The 14,184-nt window shown below is 43.8% G+C and overlaps 1 protein-coding gene across 1 annotated transcript in view; it reads left to right on the top strand.

Moving 5' to 3' along the window:
• Positions 1-4,730: 4,730 nt before the first annotated feature.
• Positions 4,731-14,184, top strand: part of DAB2IP (DAB2 interacting protein) — a 163,434-nt gene continuing 153,980 nt past the window's right edge. The window contains exon 1 of the mRNA XM_082295061.1: positions 4,731-4,905. Coding sequence (XP_082151187.1) covers positions 4,788-4,905 — 118 coding nt within the window. The 5' untranslated portion in view covers positions 4,731-4,787. The remainder of the gene's footprint in view (positions 4,906-14,184) is intronic.

Genomic DNA, 14,184 nt, shown 5'->3' with positions numbered 1-14,184 from the left:
GGCTTCTGAAGGCAAAGGGGGTTGAGGAAGTACCGTGTTCTGGGCACATACCAGACACAGAACTGCTCTTCCACCAGAGAACATTCTGATACACCAAACTCCTAATGGTTCACAGCACAGAGAGCACTGAGGGAAGGTGTGACAGGAGCCAGTTCTTGCACTGATATCCTGGGGAATGTCTTCCACATTGGCTTTTTCTCCAACACTGATCTTGCAGCTTTTCATGCTCCATTTAATCGCTACATCTTTTTTTCTGCACATGCTTTTTCTCTGTAGAGCTCTGTGGAGCTATGTTGAGTTCTGGATGAAAAGTTGCCACCTCAGATGTGTGGTTAGAGCATCACCTTCTTCCGAAAATTAAGGTAAAAGCCTGCTGACTTAATAGCAGGAGTGTTTGCACAGACAGAATCTTCATAGCTGGGCCTGCTCTGCAACTGGGGCCTCCTGAATATCCCAGTTATATTTGACTTCTCTAAATGAAATGGTTAAATTGGGGAGAATCTCTTGGGGAGATTCTTGCCCCCAGTATGAAGTAACCAAGGCTGCATCATTTCCATTTGTGCCTGTGACATATTCAAGCACATTTCTAAGAGCTGTAGTTCAGCTCAAGCAGCACAGCAGCACAATAGGGCTTTGGCATGAACTTTTGGAGTCGGATGATCCCTGCACTTGCTGTCCAGGGCAAGATAAGCTGCATCTCAATGGGAACAGCCCCAGCCATGAGCAGTGACTTTGAAAATGTGCCAGGTAAAGCCAAAGAAACTGAAGCTGGTTACTGGGTATGAATTGTTATTCAGCCCTCACAAAAGAGGAGGCTTTGACAACACCCCTGGTAACCTTGGCAAAGGGTTTTGTTAAGCAGGTCTGTGCCTCGCTGGCTTTTCAACCCGCAGGCATTCATTGCTCGTTCCTACATGGGAATTTGTGTTCCGGGAAGGGCTGGGTGGTGGCGGCAGCTGGGGCATCACGCTGGGCCTTTGCGCTGCTCCCAACAGCCGCCTCCAGCCGCCGCCGCGTAACAGAGCCTGCTCCGCTCCGAGGGAAGAGCGACAGAAACTGCCCTCACTCCTTCCTGGAGACAGCCAGCCTCAAAGGTTCTCATGTCTCCTCGCTCAGTCACAGAATCCTGGAGTCATTGAGGGTGGAAAAGACCTTAAAGATGGTCAAGTCCAGCTTGGGTTTCTCCCATAGTGGGACACTGCTGGGGATGATGCGTTATCTTCTGGATGAATGGAATTTTATTTTGAAGAATGGAATGCTGTTCTCACAGTGTCTCTTGGCTACACTTGTTTATACAATATTTCTACTACTTACTTTTTCCTATAGATCTTTAGGCACCTGGTAGAACAGAAAAAAAGGCTTTTTATAGACTCTGCTGACTATGTTCTATTGCTACTATACATAAAGTGGGAAAACCTGGTCCAAACAGACCTACAAAGGAAATCCTTTCCCCTGAAATAAATCCAAGACCAGTTATATCCCCACATGTATGCTGCAAACTTAGACTGTATTGCTTAATCTGGAAAGAAACAATTACTTCATGATGAAGATTCCATGCTGATCTGTGTGGCTGATAAAAGAGAGATGAGGTGATTTGCCCCAAGCTTTACAGCAAACCAGAAACAAGGGTCATCTTTCTTGTTTACAATTTCATGTTATGGTGTAAAATAAATGCCAATGTGAGTGATGATTCCATCTGTTAGGAAAAGACATAGGAGTTAGGAAGTAGCAGCTCCCAATTCCTCCAGCATAAAATCTGACATATTGAGCACGACTGGAGCCTGGGACATAAAAGATGCTGAAGCAAACATCATACAGCCATTAGGCAATTAGATAGAACTTCTTTTTCCTGTCTCCAAACCAGCTATTGAGGGGAATGCAGAGATGCTCTGATTAGACAGTAACAGAAGACATTTAATTTCCATTTCCATCCAGCAATTTCTAAATTCCTTCCTTGAAGAGTCAGCTTTCCAAAACTCTCCATTTTGTGTTCCACTTAACCTCATGGGTACTGCAGAGAACAAGCTCGCTGGACTTCTCTTTCCACACTCATTAGTTCGGTGCGCTTGGCTCATTTCCTAGGATTTGGTCTTGCACAGCCTCTGACCATTCAGCCATTTGTCTGAAAATCATTTCCCTCTTCACTTCTGCAGTTTTCCTTTCAGTGCCTGAGCAATTAAAATCCCGAGTGATCAAAGCCCTGGTCTTCCAACTGTCCCTTGTTTCTCACAATCATGGCATGAGCTCCTTTGCCTCACTGCATGAGTTGAGCTCAAAGAAAGAAGGTATGACAATTGCTCAATTGTTAGGAACTGTGAATAGTCTTAGCCAAAATATTGGCATCATTCTGACTTACACATTAAGGATTAATTTTTAGGTCTGTAACTAGAGATTAGCAAATCATTTGGATGTCATTAAAATCAAATTGGTTGTCACAAAAAATCACTGAGGTCTAAATAACTATTGCTTTTCACTTTCCCATCTTGATTTCTTGGTATCAGCTATTCTGTAGCATTCCTGAATTATTTCTGACTCTCCACAAGGAAAGATTTCACAGGTGTTTATTCTTTTCTGGCTCTAAATTGTCTCTATTATGTATATGCAGCATCTGTTTCATGGCAGAATACAAATTGTTTCTCTGGATATAATTTGTCTTGACTCAGATGTTCCTTGCAGAACTATGGATTCCTTTACGTCGACAATCCTGATTCTCCAGGCATTTTTAGTCCCTTGTGATCGAGGAGTCAGTGAGTCACTCAGCCTGTGTTTGTATATCCTCATGTCCTGGGGTACAGAATAGACAGATGATACCTGCTCAGGCCTCCTCACCCCAAAACGTCTCTAAATCCCTTCCATACCAATTTTTGACAGGCTGGAGGGGTGCAATGTGTCAGTCAGAAGTTAAGACACCTTTTTCCATCAGACACTGATGCTGGCCCGTGGACATGACCCAGAACAGGTGGAGCACTGCTGACAGGCTGTGCCATGTGCCTGCAGGCACGGAGTAGGTGTTTTTGTGGGGAAGGTGGAAAGAGGGAGGTTTTTTTGTTTTGTCAGTGAGTGGGAGAAGTATTGAAGTTGTAAAGAACATCGGGAGCGTAGGGTGCGAGGGGGGAGAATAGAGGGTTTGCAGCACTGTAATTTCCCCCAGGGCAGAGATCTCAGAACAGTATTTAATAGGGGCTATAGACTGTGCAATACTTAAAACAAATAGATGGAAATGAGTCTTTCTTCTATTAATATGGCCTAGCCCTCAGGAACAGTGCTAAAATGGTTTTGCAAGGCACAATTACCGCAGAGTTCTGTCAGGCTGCTGTTAATTCCTCCAGGCAGAGCTCCGTGTTTTGCTGCCTTCAGCCAGCCGTTCATTTGTCCGCCCACAGCCCGGAGCCCCCGGCGGCAGCGGGGAGCTCCAGAGCCGCTTCCATGGCTCTGGAAGGGGGAGCTGCTGAGGCAGGAGCATTACCCAGGGCCCGAAATAGCAACCCTTGCCTGCCTCAGTGCTCTGGCACCAGCCACAACAACCCCAAAATGCACTCAGGCTGCTCTAGGTGTTTAGAGCGATTCTTGCCTTGGATTCTGTGAAAAGCATTCTTTTGAAACAAGGTATGTTTTAATGCCTTAGCTGGAGTATTGAGGAAAGAGTTTGAATTGTGGGTTCAAGGTAAAATTGATCCTGAAAGCTAGATTTGAAGAATTATTTCAGGATTGTTGTAACAGCAATATGAATTTACTTTTCAGAGGCACAGCTTGGTTTAGAGTTGCACTTTGATATATTTTTCTGTTATTTTGTGGCCATGTCTTCAGAGAAAATGAAACTTTTATTCCTTAGCCAGGTGATGGAGTCTTCTTCCTCAGCCCTTGTACTGTATCATTTATCCAAGAAGTTCAAAGTGTGTAAAGCTGGGAGGTTTCAGCTCCTTTCCTGTGAGATAAGATATATTTCAATGTCTCTATCACAGCAGATTGAGGCACAGAGAGCAGTTCTGAATTAGGAGAGGTCTCAAGGAGGTAGTGGCAGACCCAAGGAGCAGAATGAAGGTGACCTGACTTGCAGTGCTGTGATCTGTCTGTCAGCTGATACGGGCTCTGTGGAGAGACTCTGGTGTCATTTGCCATCCGAGTCCAGCCAAGCTGGGGCTCGTCCTTCAGCTCCTTTGCAGGAACTTTTCCAACGCCAGCCTAGCAGCAGTCCTGGCTTGGCAGAGCAGGGAAATGCAGGACAAGGTCCCCAGCCAAAGGCTGCTGCTGCTGCAGCAAGTTCCGAGTGCCCGGCACCGAGTCCCGGAGCTGCCTCCCAGTCAGGCACGGGCAGGGCTATTCATTCTGCAAACAGCCTCCTTCCTCTCCAAGCCAGCCCGAGGGACACGGGGGAATGGCAGAGTTTATTATAAACTGAGTAAAGGAACAGACTACTGCTGGAGGAGATCCAGGGTTATAAAAGATTGGAGCGGAGGGGGGGGAGGAGGAGGGAACAGGACATAATTTGTGTTTGTGCGTGAGGGGGTGCAGACTGGTGGCTTCGGCGAGGCATTCCCCAAACCCTCAGGACCTTTGCCTGGTTTTGGTGGGATTTTGTGCAGTGCATACCGTGCTGTGTCAAAGCCCACTTACTTTTTATTGTATCAATCATCCTCTTTATGCAGCGCCACGACTCGGAGAACGCTTGCAGGTCCTGTTCTGAATGAGCTGCGCTCGCTGCCAGCTCAGCCTAGTTACTGCTGTAACTTAGTCTGGGGGATGGGAGAAAAGGGTTGCTGCTACTTTAAATATAATGCATTAAGAGGATGCTGGAAAAGGGCCTGGATGCTGTAATACCCAGCCATCGAGTTGGAAAAGGAGCCAGATGTAATACAAAAGAAGAAACACAGCCTCTTATGGATGCTGCACTAATTCATAAATCAGGTGAATCAGCTTAGGCAACTGCTGTGTTTTTATGCCTCTGCTGCATGGAGAACTGCATGTTGGATGCTTTTATTTGAAGTAATGGAACCAGATAATCCTTTGGACCAGGACAACTCCAATGGTAAGAAGTAGAAAACATAGAAGAGAGAGGGAAAAAAAGGATGATGAGAGTGTCTGAGTTACCCATCCTGCTAAAGGCACAGGGGTAGGCATGTGTTTGTACTGTCTTCTGCATGGATAAGTGGAAATGAATGTGGGAATGTGCTTCACAAGAGCTTAGAAATCCCTCTGTTTACAGGATCTGGAGACAAACGTAGTAGACTGAAACACTGAGATATTTATTCTACTGGAAGGAGCAGGAAGCAGGCAGAATTAACCTGTCTCCTGAGCAGTCTGTGCAGAAGGAAGAGGGACCTGTGCATTCCACCTTATTCAGTTTGGGGGGGCTTTTTGCCACTGAGAAAAGAATGAAACTTTGTGCCGTATGTGCTGTCAAATGTAGCATTTGGGAACAGATTCTTTATCTGCAGAAAGCTTTCCTACAGGCAGTCGCATGAGTAATTTACTTAGGAGGATATATTTAGCCAAGGACCACATAAATTCACCCTGGAATTAAAGTCCATGGTTAAAAATGCAGCTATTCCATGGATTTATAGCATTCCACATGCTGATGTTCTGCTATCCAGTCTATTGGAAAGCACACAAAAAAAGCATAAATTGAGGGAAAAAGTTGTTTGCAAGTCTTATTTCTCTGTTAGTGGAGAGAATTGGCTGCATTAAGGACTACAAAGTATTCATGTTTATGAAAACAATTTCAGATGGTGATTTTTGGAATAAATTGATTCTCAACTGTTTAATAGGCATTCGGCATATTCTGAATGCAGCTTGAAATCCACTAAATATTCCACTTCCTACATAAATATTGTTCAGGAAGTAGTTATGGATTTCCCACAGCATATTCTCTGCTGATAACTAGAGCTTCATGTCTGACACAACTGCAGTGTTAATATCACAGAGACCTAAAACTGTGTGGAAAGAATGTGGTTAAGGGAATGAAGTAACATTTCAACTATGTGAACAGTTGACTGGGCAGATATAAGTGAGCAGCACTGCTTTACTTGGGGCTCTGTGCCCTGCTGAAATAGAATTTAAAATAATCAAGGGCAGATTTCAGTGGTGTTTCAAATTAGGATATTTGCATGAAAAGATTAAGAGGAGAGTCTCACTCTTCTTATTTCTTTTTTCTATTTCATATGTACTTATATTAATTCCTGTCTAGAAGAAGAGCATCTACCTCTCATGTCTTATACCTCCTCTTAGACCACTGAGACACAGAATTAAATCTCATTTTCTTTCCAGCAGGAAGTTTTAGGATTTTCAGAGAAGTGCATGCATAGTTTGAGCTGATGTTAACAAATATATAAGCAAGTGTTCTTGCCCATCCCAACATTAGAATCTGTCCTTTAGGAGTCACAGAGAGTGTCTGGGCTCTGAGGGGAATACAAGTTTAACTTTATTTTCTCTAATATGTGAAATTTCTCACTGAATTTAGAATGCATATTTGCAGATACATAGGTTCTCATTCTTCTCTTACAGACGTTTATTCTGTCACATTGTGTAGAAACTCATTTTCCTACAAAATATTCAAATAAGTCGGCAAACACTGGGAAGGTTCATAATCTGGGAAATGAGAGATAAGCAAGCACTGCTGGTACCAGGGACCTGGGAAAAAACTTCACTGCTTCCCCTTCCTAACTATGTAAATCCCTATCTTTCTTTTGGTTTATTTTTAGTTACTTTGATTTAAACTATCTCATTGTAAACAAATGGGTTGAACTGTTTATTGATCAGAAGGTCAGTTCCTCCCCTGTGCTGCTGCTGGAGCTGTGGCACTGCAGGACTGAGCGACTCAGCTGCTGTTCCGAGATTCCAGGCGTTATTTTGCATGAATTCAGGAAACAGAAAGTTCTCAGAAATCAGCCAGCAGAGTGCTGTTCAGAAAGATTTGCACCTTGAGAACGTTCCCTTGTTCTGGAAGCAGCCCCTCGGTCCCTTGGATGTCCAGCAGCTCTGGACATGCTGGGAACGGTTGCGTTTATCCCACTGGGCTGCTCATGTGACAAGTCTTAATGCCCTGGGGAGTGACCATGACTTGAAACTCCTGGGCTTGCTGTGAAAGTGCCTTTTTACCTTCAAGAATGCCAAATCAAATCCCCTTTTCTGCCAGCAGAATGAAGTCCATTCTCATCATAATGTTTGATCTACCTGAGAGTCCATGTGGGTTAACCATCTGCCTTAAAATTCAGCCTCGGTTCCTTCTGTGTTGCTTATTGCTAGCACAATCAATAGATGATTAATGACAGAAAAAGCTGTTCTGAAGAATTTGTGGCAATAATATACTTGAGAGTTGCTTTTTTTGCCTCCTGCAGCCCCTCCATTTGCTTACTAACATGCATGAATTCAGCTCGCAGGACGTTGGTGGAATATTCAAGACTGGGAAGCTGTGTCTCATTTCTTAGCACAGGTTGGTTTTTTTCCTAATCAAATTAAGTTGCCAACTTTTCATGGAGATGCCTTGTAGATTTAGTATTGCTTGTAGGTGGAACAGGGAATCACCACTCGTTTATGTGGGGGCCTGAAATGAGATTTAAGCTGTGTTGGTTGCCTTGACATAACAGCCCCTGGGATAAAACCATCACCTGTGGGTGCAGTGGTTACTGGATTTTTCTCTGTGATTCTCCATGGAGCTGCAGTGCTTGAGTGCCTTGAACACAGCCTGACAGGCTGCTCTTCATTTGGAGATTTGTGAAGAGAGTTCTGTAACTTTTCTCCTTCTTTGCATGGGGTAAAGGCTCACAGAAAGCTACAGGTTCTCATAGGGATTTTAAAAATCATTAAAGCAACCCCCACATTATTTTCCCCTTCTCCCCCACCCTTATTTTCTTTCCATTCTCTGGAATGCAGGCGTGTAGAAAAAGATTATTGTCATTTTATGGTGGCTCACAGCTCTGACTTTTTGAAGTGTTCTTTTTAATGTACCAGCATGGATTAACTTGATTCTTTTCACCAAAAAAAAAAAAAAAAATCATTGGAAGAAACTTGCTGAAGAATGTGCTGATTCCAAAACCATAACCCTAAATTACCCATTTCGGAGGGATGACATATCAGAGCTACGGATTTCTCTTTTGTACTATAGCCACTTGCTGCTCCAAGAATAAAAGACAGCTCAGCAGCTTTCTGCAAGCTGGTGAAGATTTATAAGATGTTTTATTTGTGTGCAAACTCTTGAGTACAAAATATCTATGAATTATGTATTCATTGTGTCTTCTAATTGCTCAGATCTCAGTTTGTACAGTTCGTCAACACTGGAACCACCTCTGAGTTTATTCTTTTCTGTGTCCTGACAATATTTCTGTATGATTTGGATGTTAATCCTTAAAGAGCGTAAGATTTTTATTAGACTTTTTGAACAACCTTGTAGACCAGATCCAAACTACTGGTTTTAGTGGGATCATATTCCCTACACAATAGGTGTGAATCACGGATGCAGATTTTGTGCCACAAAGAAATAAAATTAAACCATTGTGCTTTAGTAACACAATAATTACAGCATATTTTTTCCAGTCTCTGACATACACATTGAACCAGGTGAATTACTTGGATGACAGCCAGGCTTGAACTTTGTCTGCTGTTGGTAATTCTTCAGGCACTGTTCTAGGGCAGTAATGACATCCTGGCCTCAATGACACCTTGACATGCATTAAAAATCACACTGGTAGAAAGGAAAACAGAAGCAAGGGCTGGGAACACGGAATTTTGGTACCTTATGTGTGGTAGCAGAGTTGAGTGGGAAAGCTCCAGGGGAATGGGGGATCAAGGATTCATCAGATTCCTGTGTAATGATCTGTAGATGCATTCTGCAATTTCCAGCTTGGAAGCTGAGGTGGGGACAACCATAGCATGCAGTGGCTTCCTCTCTGTCCCTGCTGAAATCAGTAGAAGAGGGCAGAGCCAAAAAATAAATGAGCATCCCACTGGATTATGGGCATTTAACAAGTGAGAACCATCCCTATGGAACCCTGAAGGAACATTCAATGAATGGAACGTAACCATCCATACCTGGAGGTGCTGGAAGTAGTCACAGTCATCTCTTGGTTCTTTGGAACTAAAGAGAAGGGTCTTTTCATAGCCAGGCAAGTTCAAGGCCTCTTTTATATTCCTCCTAAAAGAGAGGAACTTCAAAGCAGAGCATTGTGAGGGAACCTCCCAGATCCATCTCTTCCATACAGCACTGCCGGTCTCTCTCAGAACTTTCTACATCAGCCGTGGCTGGAAGGTGAATTCAGCATAGCTGGATGGAATGGAAGAGACAAAGACAAGGGATTTCCTGGGAGAAGAGATGATGAGGAGTTCGAGCATACGTTTGACATATCAAGGTGTTTATAGGTGAGAAGCTCCTAAATTAACGAGATTCTGGTAGTAGCTGACAGGAACTGGAGGAGCCCAGGAGGAAGTGTCCCGTGTTAAGGAGATTGAGCCCCACATTTTCACACAGTGGCATTTCTGAGCCCTTCAGCCAAGGGTTATTGTGGTGCCATGGATGTAACTCAGCTGTTGGCCAGGAGCCTCCTCTTCTGGTGGTGCCCAGAGAGATGGACAGGTGCTGATGCCTCCCATCCCTGGCTAACAGATCCACCCTACAGAGGGATGTGTGGAATAAAGAGCTGCTTACCCTGAGCCACTGCAACGTTCTTTATGATGTCTGATCAGGATGTTTACCCAGGAGGTTCCTCGGGGTGTACACGGGGTTATCCCAGCACTTAGAGCATTATAGGGGTAATGTTTGGAGTTAGATGTGCTTCCTCTCCGAGCATCTCCAAGGAACCAGCACATGGAAAAGCTGTAATTGCCAAGCATTCCTCCTGCTGGTAGAGCCTCAGAGGCCCAGCAGATGCCTTGCTCAGTGAGTCAGTTGTCAAAATGATTTTGGCTGCTATGGAGCTTAGTGCAGGGATCAGAAAATACCTGCCAAAATGAAGCTTCAGAAAATGTTTGTTTTCCTAGCAGATCTAGATATGTCTCTAGTTTTGTTTTATACCTATACCTTTAAACACTTTTCTAGCTGCAGCTGGAGGTTGGTGGGCAGCTGTGGCAGATGTTATAACACGAGCCCTTGTTCTTTGTGCTGGAGCTGCCTGTGTGGGTTTGTTTGCTTAGTGTTGGGTGGGCATGGCCTGGCTGATGGAGCAAAATGATACCTCTGGATGTGGGTCCTGCTCTGAATCCTAGGGAGAAACCCTGATACTTGGTGTTTTGAAAATAGGAAACTAAAATGCAAATAGAGTTCTCTTACTTGGTCCAGAATGAAGAAAAAGAAAAAAAGATAGAATAATAATAGTAAAAGTTAGTCCAGAGTTCACAAAATTTTATTGTCTCTCCAACTGGCCCTGTATTTGCAGAAGTGCTGTTAGAGCCTTACTCCTGGCAGGGAGAATATCCCTGAAGAGTTTTTCACAGTCCATGTGTCAGACAGGAATGCAAAGGATCAATTTACAGCCAAAGATCTGCAAATGTCCAGGGGGACCTGGGGGAATGTTTCTCACCCCAAATAGTTTCAGTGATTTAAGTGATCCCGCTTGCCTGACTGCAGCGCGTGTCCAGCTTTGCCGAGTTCAGCCCTGAGCAGCAGCAATAAAAACAGAGTCTGTGGCTGCAGCAGAGCTGGGGCAGGAGCCCCAAACACCACAAAACCTCTTTGCAGTCACTTCTGCTACAAAGCTAGAGAGAATTCCAGCGTGTTGTGGAAAGCTCAGGAGTGCACTATGGTATTGCAGGGAGAACCCGGGTGCGGTGCGTGTTTCCATGAGTAACTTGCTTTGTTTAGCAGATCATCCTTTATTACTGGGTTGCAGCTGTCAGAAAATACAGGCATTGAGTTGAGGAGTTGTATTTAGAAGGGCCCTCTGGATGGGATGGTCTGGAAGCTACACAAAGCAGTTGGAAGTAGTTTCCAGTTCAGTTTGGCCAGTTTTTGGATAATGGTTGTACTTTCCCTGAAAGTTGGTAGTCATTTTTATTTCATATATTTTTAGAGATATTTGTTTTATTGTAGCTTAAGGTTTCCTGGTAAACTTCAGGCAAAAAAAGAGGATGTATTAATCTATTTCATTTGCAACAGGATCTGTGAAGTCAGGCCTTAATCTTAGAAATATATGGTGATGTATTCAGCAAGAGATGGCATGAGGGGTTTCTCTGAGTTGTTTGGAAAAGCACCCACACAGTTCATCCTTTTTTTTGACTCTTACAAGTGTTTGTTGTTTTTAAGACTGAAGAAAAAAAAAAGAGAAGATTTAATTATTGTGACTTTTAACCCAAGATGAAGCTGATCACACAAATTCAAGACACAGAAAAAGTAATGAGCATTTAGGATTTGGGGGAAAAAGCAGGTGCATTCAAGTTGCAACCAGTGCTCAGCACACTGAGGGCTGCTGACCCGCCTGCCTGTGCCTCTGCCTAGGAGAGAGGCAGGTTTTATTTTCCCTGCTTATTCATTTTCTGAGTCATTCATCTTGTGCTATAGCTATTGAAAACTGTAACAGAGTCTGGGAAGCGCTTGGCTTTTGAGTGCTGCCTCCTGATTGGACTGGGGAATGCTGCTGTTCGGGAATAATGTGTGAATACCATCTGCTCCGAGGAGCTGGGAGCCTCCGTGGATTCTGCTGGAGAGGCACCTTTAGCCAGGACTCCAGGCAAGGGGAGCAAGCCTGCCTTGCCTCTTTCTTATCCAAACTTTTAGTTGTCACTGGATTTCCTTTCTGTTTCCCTGTGGAACTTTTTTTGTGCTTTGCCCAAGGGCTGAGTTGCTTCTCCTGTGGGTTTTGGGGGTGTTTTTCTTTTATTTTTTTCCCCTGTGTGGGATTTCTTCTGGGGTTCAGCATGCACACCAACCCAGGAAATAAATCAGGGAGTTTTGCAGCTGTTTATTGCAGCACGAGAGTTAACGTGGAATGTCTGAGTTGCTTTGAGAAACTACTTCCAAAAATTTGACCTGCTCATAAAAAGGTAAGCAGGGAAGGACTGCTGCATTTCGGGACTGACTTTTTACTTGCGGGGGGGGTTTGTTTTGTTGGGAATGAATGTGTCTCATTTGCAATGTACAGTTGCCTTCTAGGAATGCCTGAGATCAAAGACTGGGGTTTGTCTCCGAATTTCTTTAATGAGCATAGTTGGAACAATGATTGTCTTTTGCTCTTTTGTGTAGAAATTGTTTTACAATAGATCTTAACCCAAACTTTCTGCAGTGTGAGTGTAATTGTAATTCAGAACAGCAGTTCTTTTTTGGGTTTGTATCTTTATGCAGACAACTCTCTCAGCTCTCGTTTTCCTCCTTATGGAATCTCTTTTTCTGTTATCTCAGACCAAATGCAGTTAGTTTTCAGCAGTCTGGATTTCCACTTGCAGAAGACAAGATGTAGTTTGTGAGCCTGTTAAATCCTGCTCACTAATGACCTGCAGAGAGAACTGGGGCCATTCCTTCACCTCAGGACAGCAGGCCTCATATCACAGCCCAGGGACACCAGTCTCTCTCTCTGTTAGCACATCCTGAACTCTTGGATGTGACTTTTAAAATATGGGTACAAATTTTTTTTCTGCAGGTTGCATTTCAGTCAGACTCGTCTGTGTACACAAGGCAAAGTTAGCAAAGGGAGGGCAAGAAATATTGATGGTTTGAAAAATCCTGGCCCTCCTTCCAGTGAGCCAGTTCATTCAATTTACTGTGGTCTGTTCAAGGGGGAAATCTGCAAAAACTAGTTCTAAGACTTTGCTTAAGGTTTGTAGTCTTTTATTTTTGACAAATACCTGATTTTTAGCTTCTTTTGTGTTGGTATGTTAATTTTAACTGCAGCAAGTTGTGTGAGCTGCACGTACTGATATGTACTCCAAGGCAAATGTTCAGTACCTGTAATTAAGGGAACAGTAGATTTATGTAACTGATGCTTGATCTAACCCAAACTTTTCATTTTCAATCAACTTCAGATAAACAAGAGAAGGTCATGTTCCTACTGTGCTTTCTTACACCCAGGCCTGTGGAGCAAATGTTCCTGGAGTACAGAAAAGAGCTGTTGCATTGACAGTGAGGCAGCTTTTCACGTAATCATTTTTCTGACCCACTGCCAGATCATCAAAAGCAACTCCTTTAATGAAGAAAAAACTTACTTTGCTGAAGCCTAAATCCGGAAAATTGTGGCAAGTCCCAGAAGGAATTAGGAGCTGGGCTTTGATGATCCTTGTGGGTTCCTTCCAACTCAGAATATTCCATGATTCTATGAAGCAGTGCCTGAATCACACCAAGCTGCAGCACCAGGACAGTCCATTAGCTGGAAGGCACTGTGCTTGCTGGGAACATGGGATATGTGGGTTAAGGTCTCACAGTGCCACGTGTGCCACTCATTTTGTGGATGCTCAGAAATCTTTGAAAGGTCATGCATGCACCAGTCCAAGTGGGGTTTTCCAGTAATAACACATTTTGGGGATAGAAAAACTATTTCTCATTCGTTGATAGTAATAACAACAACAACAACAAATGCTCACTTAGGTCTTTTTTTGCTGGAATTAAATTGTCATATATAGATTTCCCAGCCATAGTGATTGTAATGAGGAATGAAATCCTGACCTTTGAACTCCAGAGGCAGGATCTCTTCCATTCCAGACCTGGCTCAGCCATTGGGAGGGGTGACCAATAGAATATGGGACAGTGGAATGAGAGCTCTGTAATTCCGTGGGACGTCCATATGCATGCTCAGATCAAACACCAGCTGGTTGGAAAAGTGTGTTTATTTTTTGCTTTTCATACTTCATTCAACAGCAATTCCTTGGTTCACTGGTCTGACTGCGATAGATATTTTTGCAAGGGTAGAGTTTACTGGTTACAACCCTTCTGCAGAGGGTTCATGCTGGATTCCTCCCAAACCCCTCCACAACTTAGCACTGGTCAATATTTCCTTTTCATGGGATCCTGTGTAGCTGCAAAGCACTTTCTGTTCGCCTGCCTGTGGCTGATGTGCTGCTCTGATCATCAGCACTGCAATGCTCCAGTGTTTTTCCCTCTCTAATCCAGATAACTTCATGCCAGCTTAAATGTGCTGCTTTTATCCTCTTCTTCTGAAGGGGAGCTGAATTAGAAGTGCCTCGTCCAGGGTCACATACAGGGACCTTTTCTCATGGTATTGCAGTGGCACAGGATCTCCTGTGCTCCCCATCAGTCCTTTGTCATTCTTG

Source organism: Coloeus monedula (assembly GCF_965178545.1).
Source record: "Coloeus monedula genome assembly, chromosome: 21".
Lineage (NCBI taxonomy): Eukaryota > Metazoa > Chordata > Aves > Passeriformes > Corvidae > Coloeus > Coloeus monedula.
The sequence above is the reverse complement of the archived record's forward strand: the minus strand, read 5'-3'. Positions and strand labels throughout refer to the sequence as shown.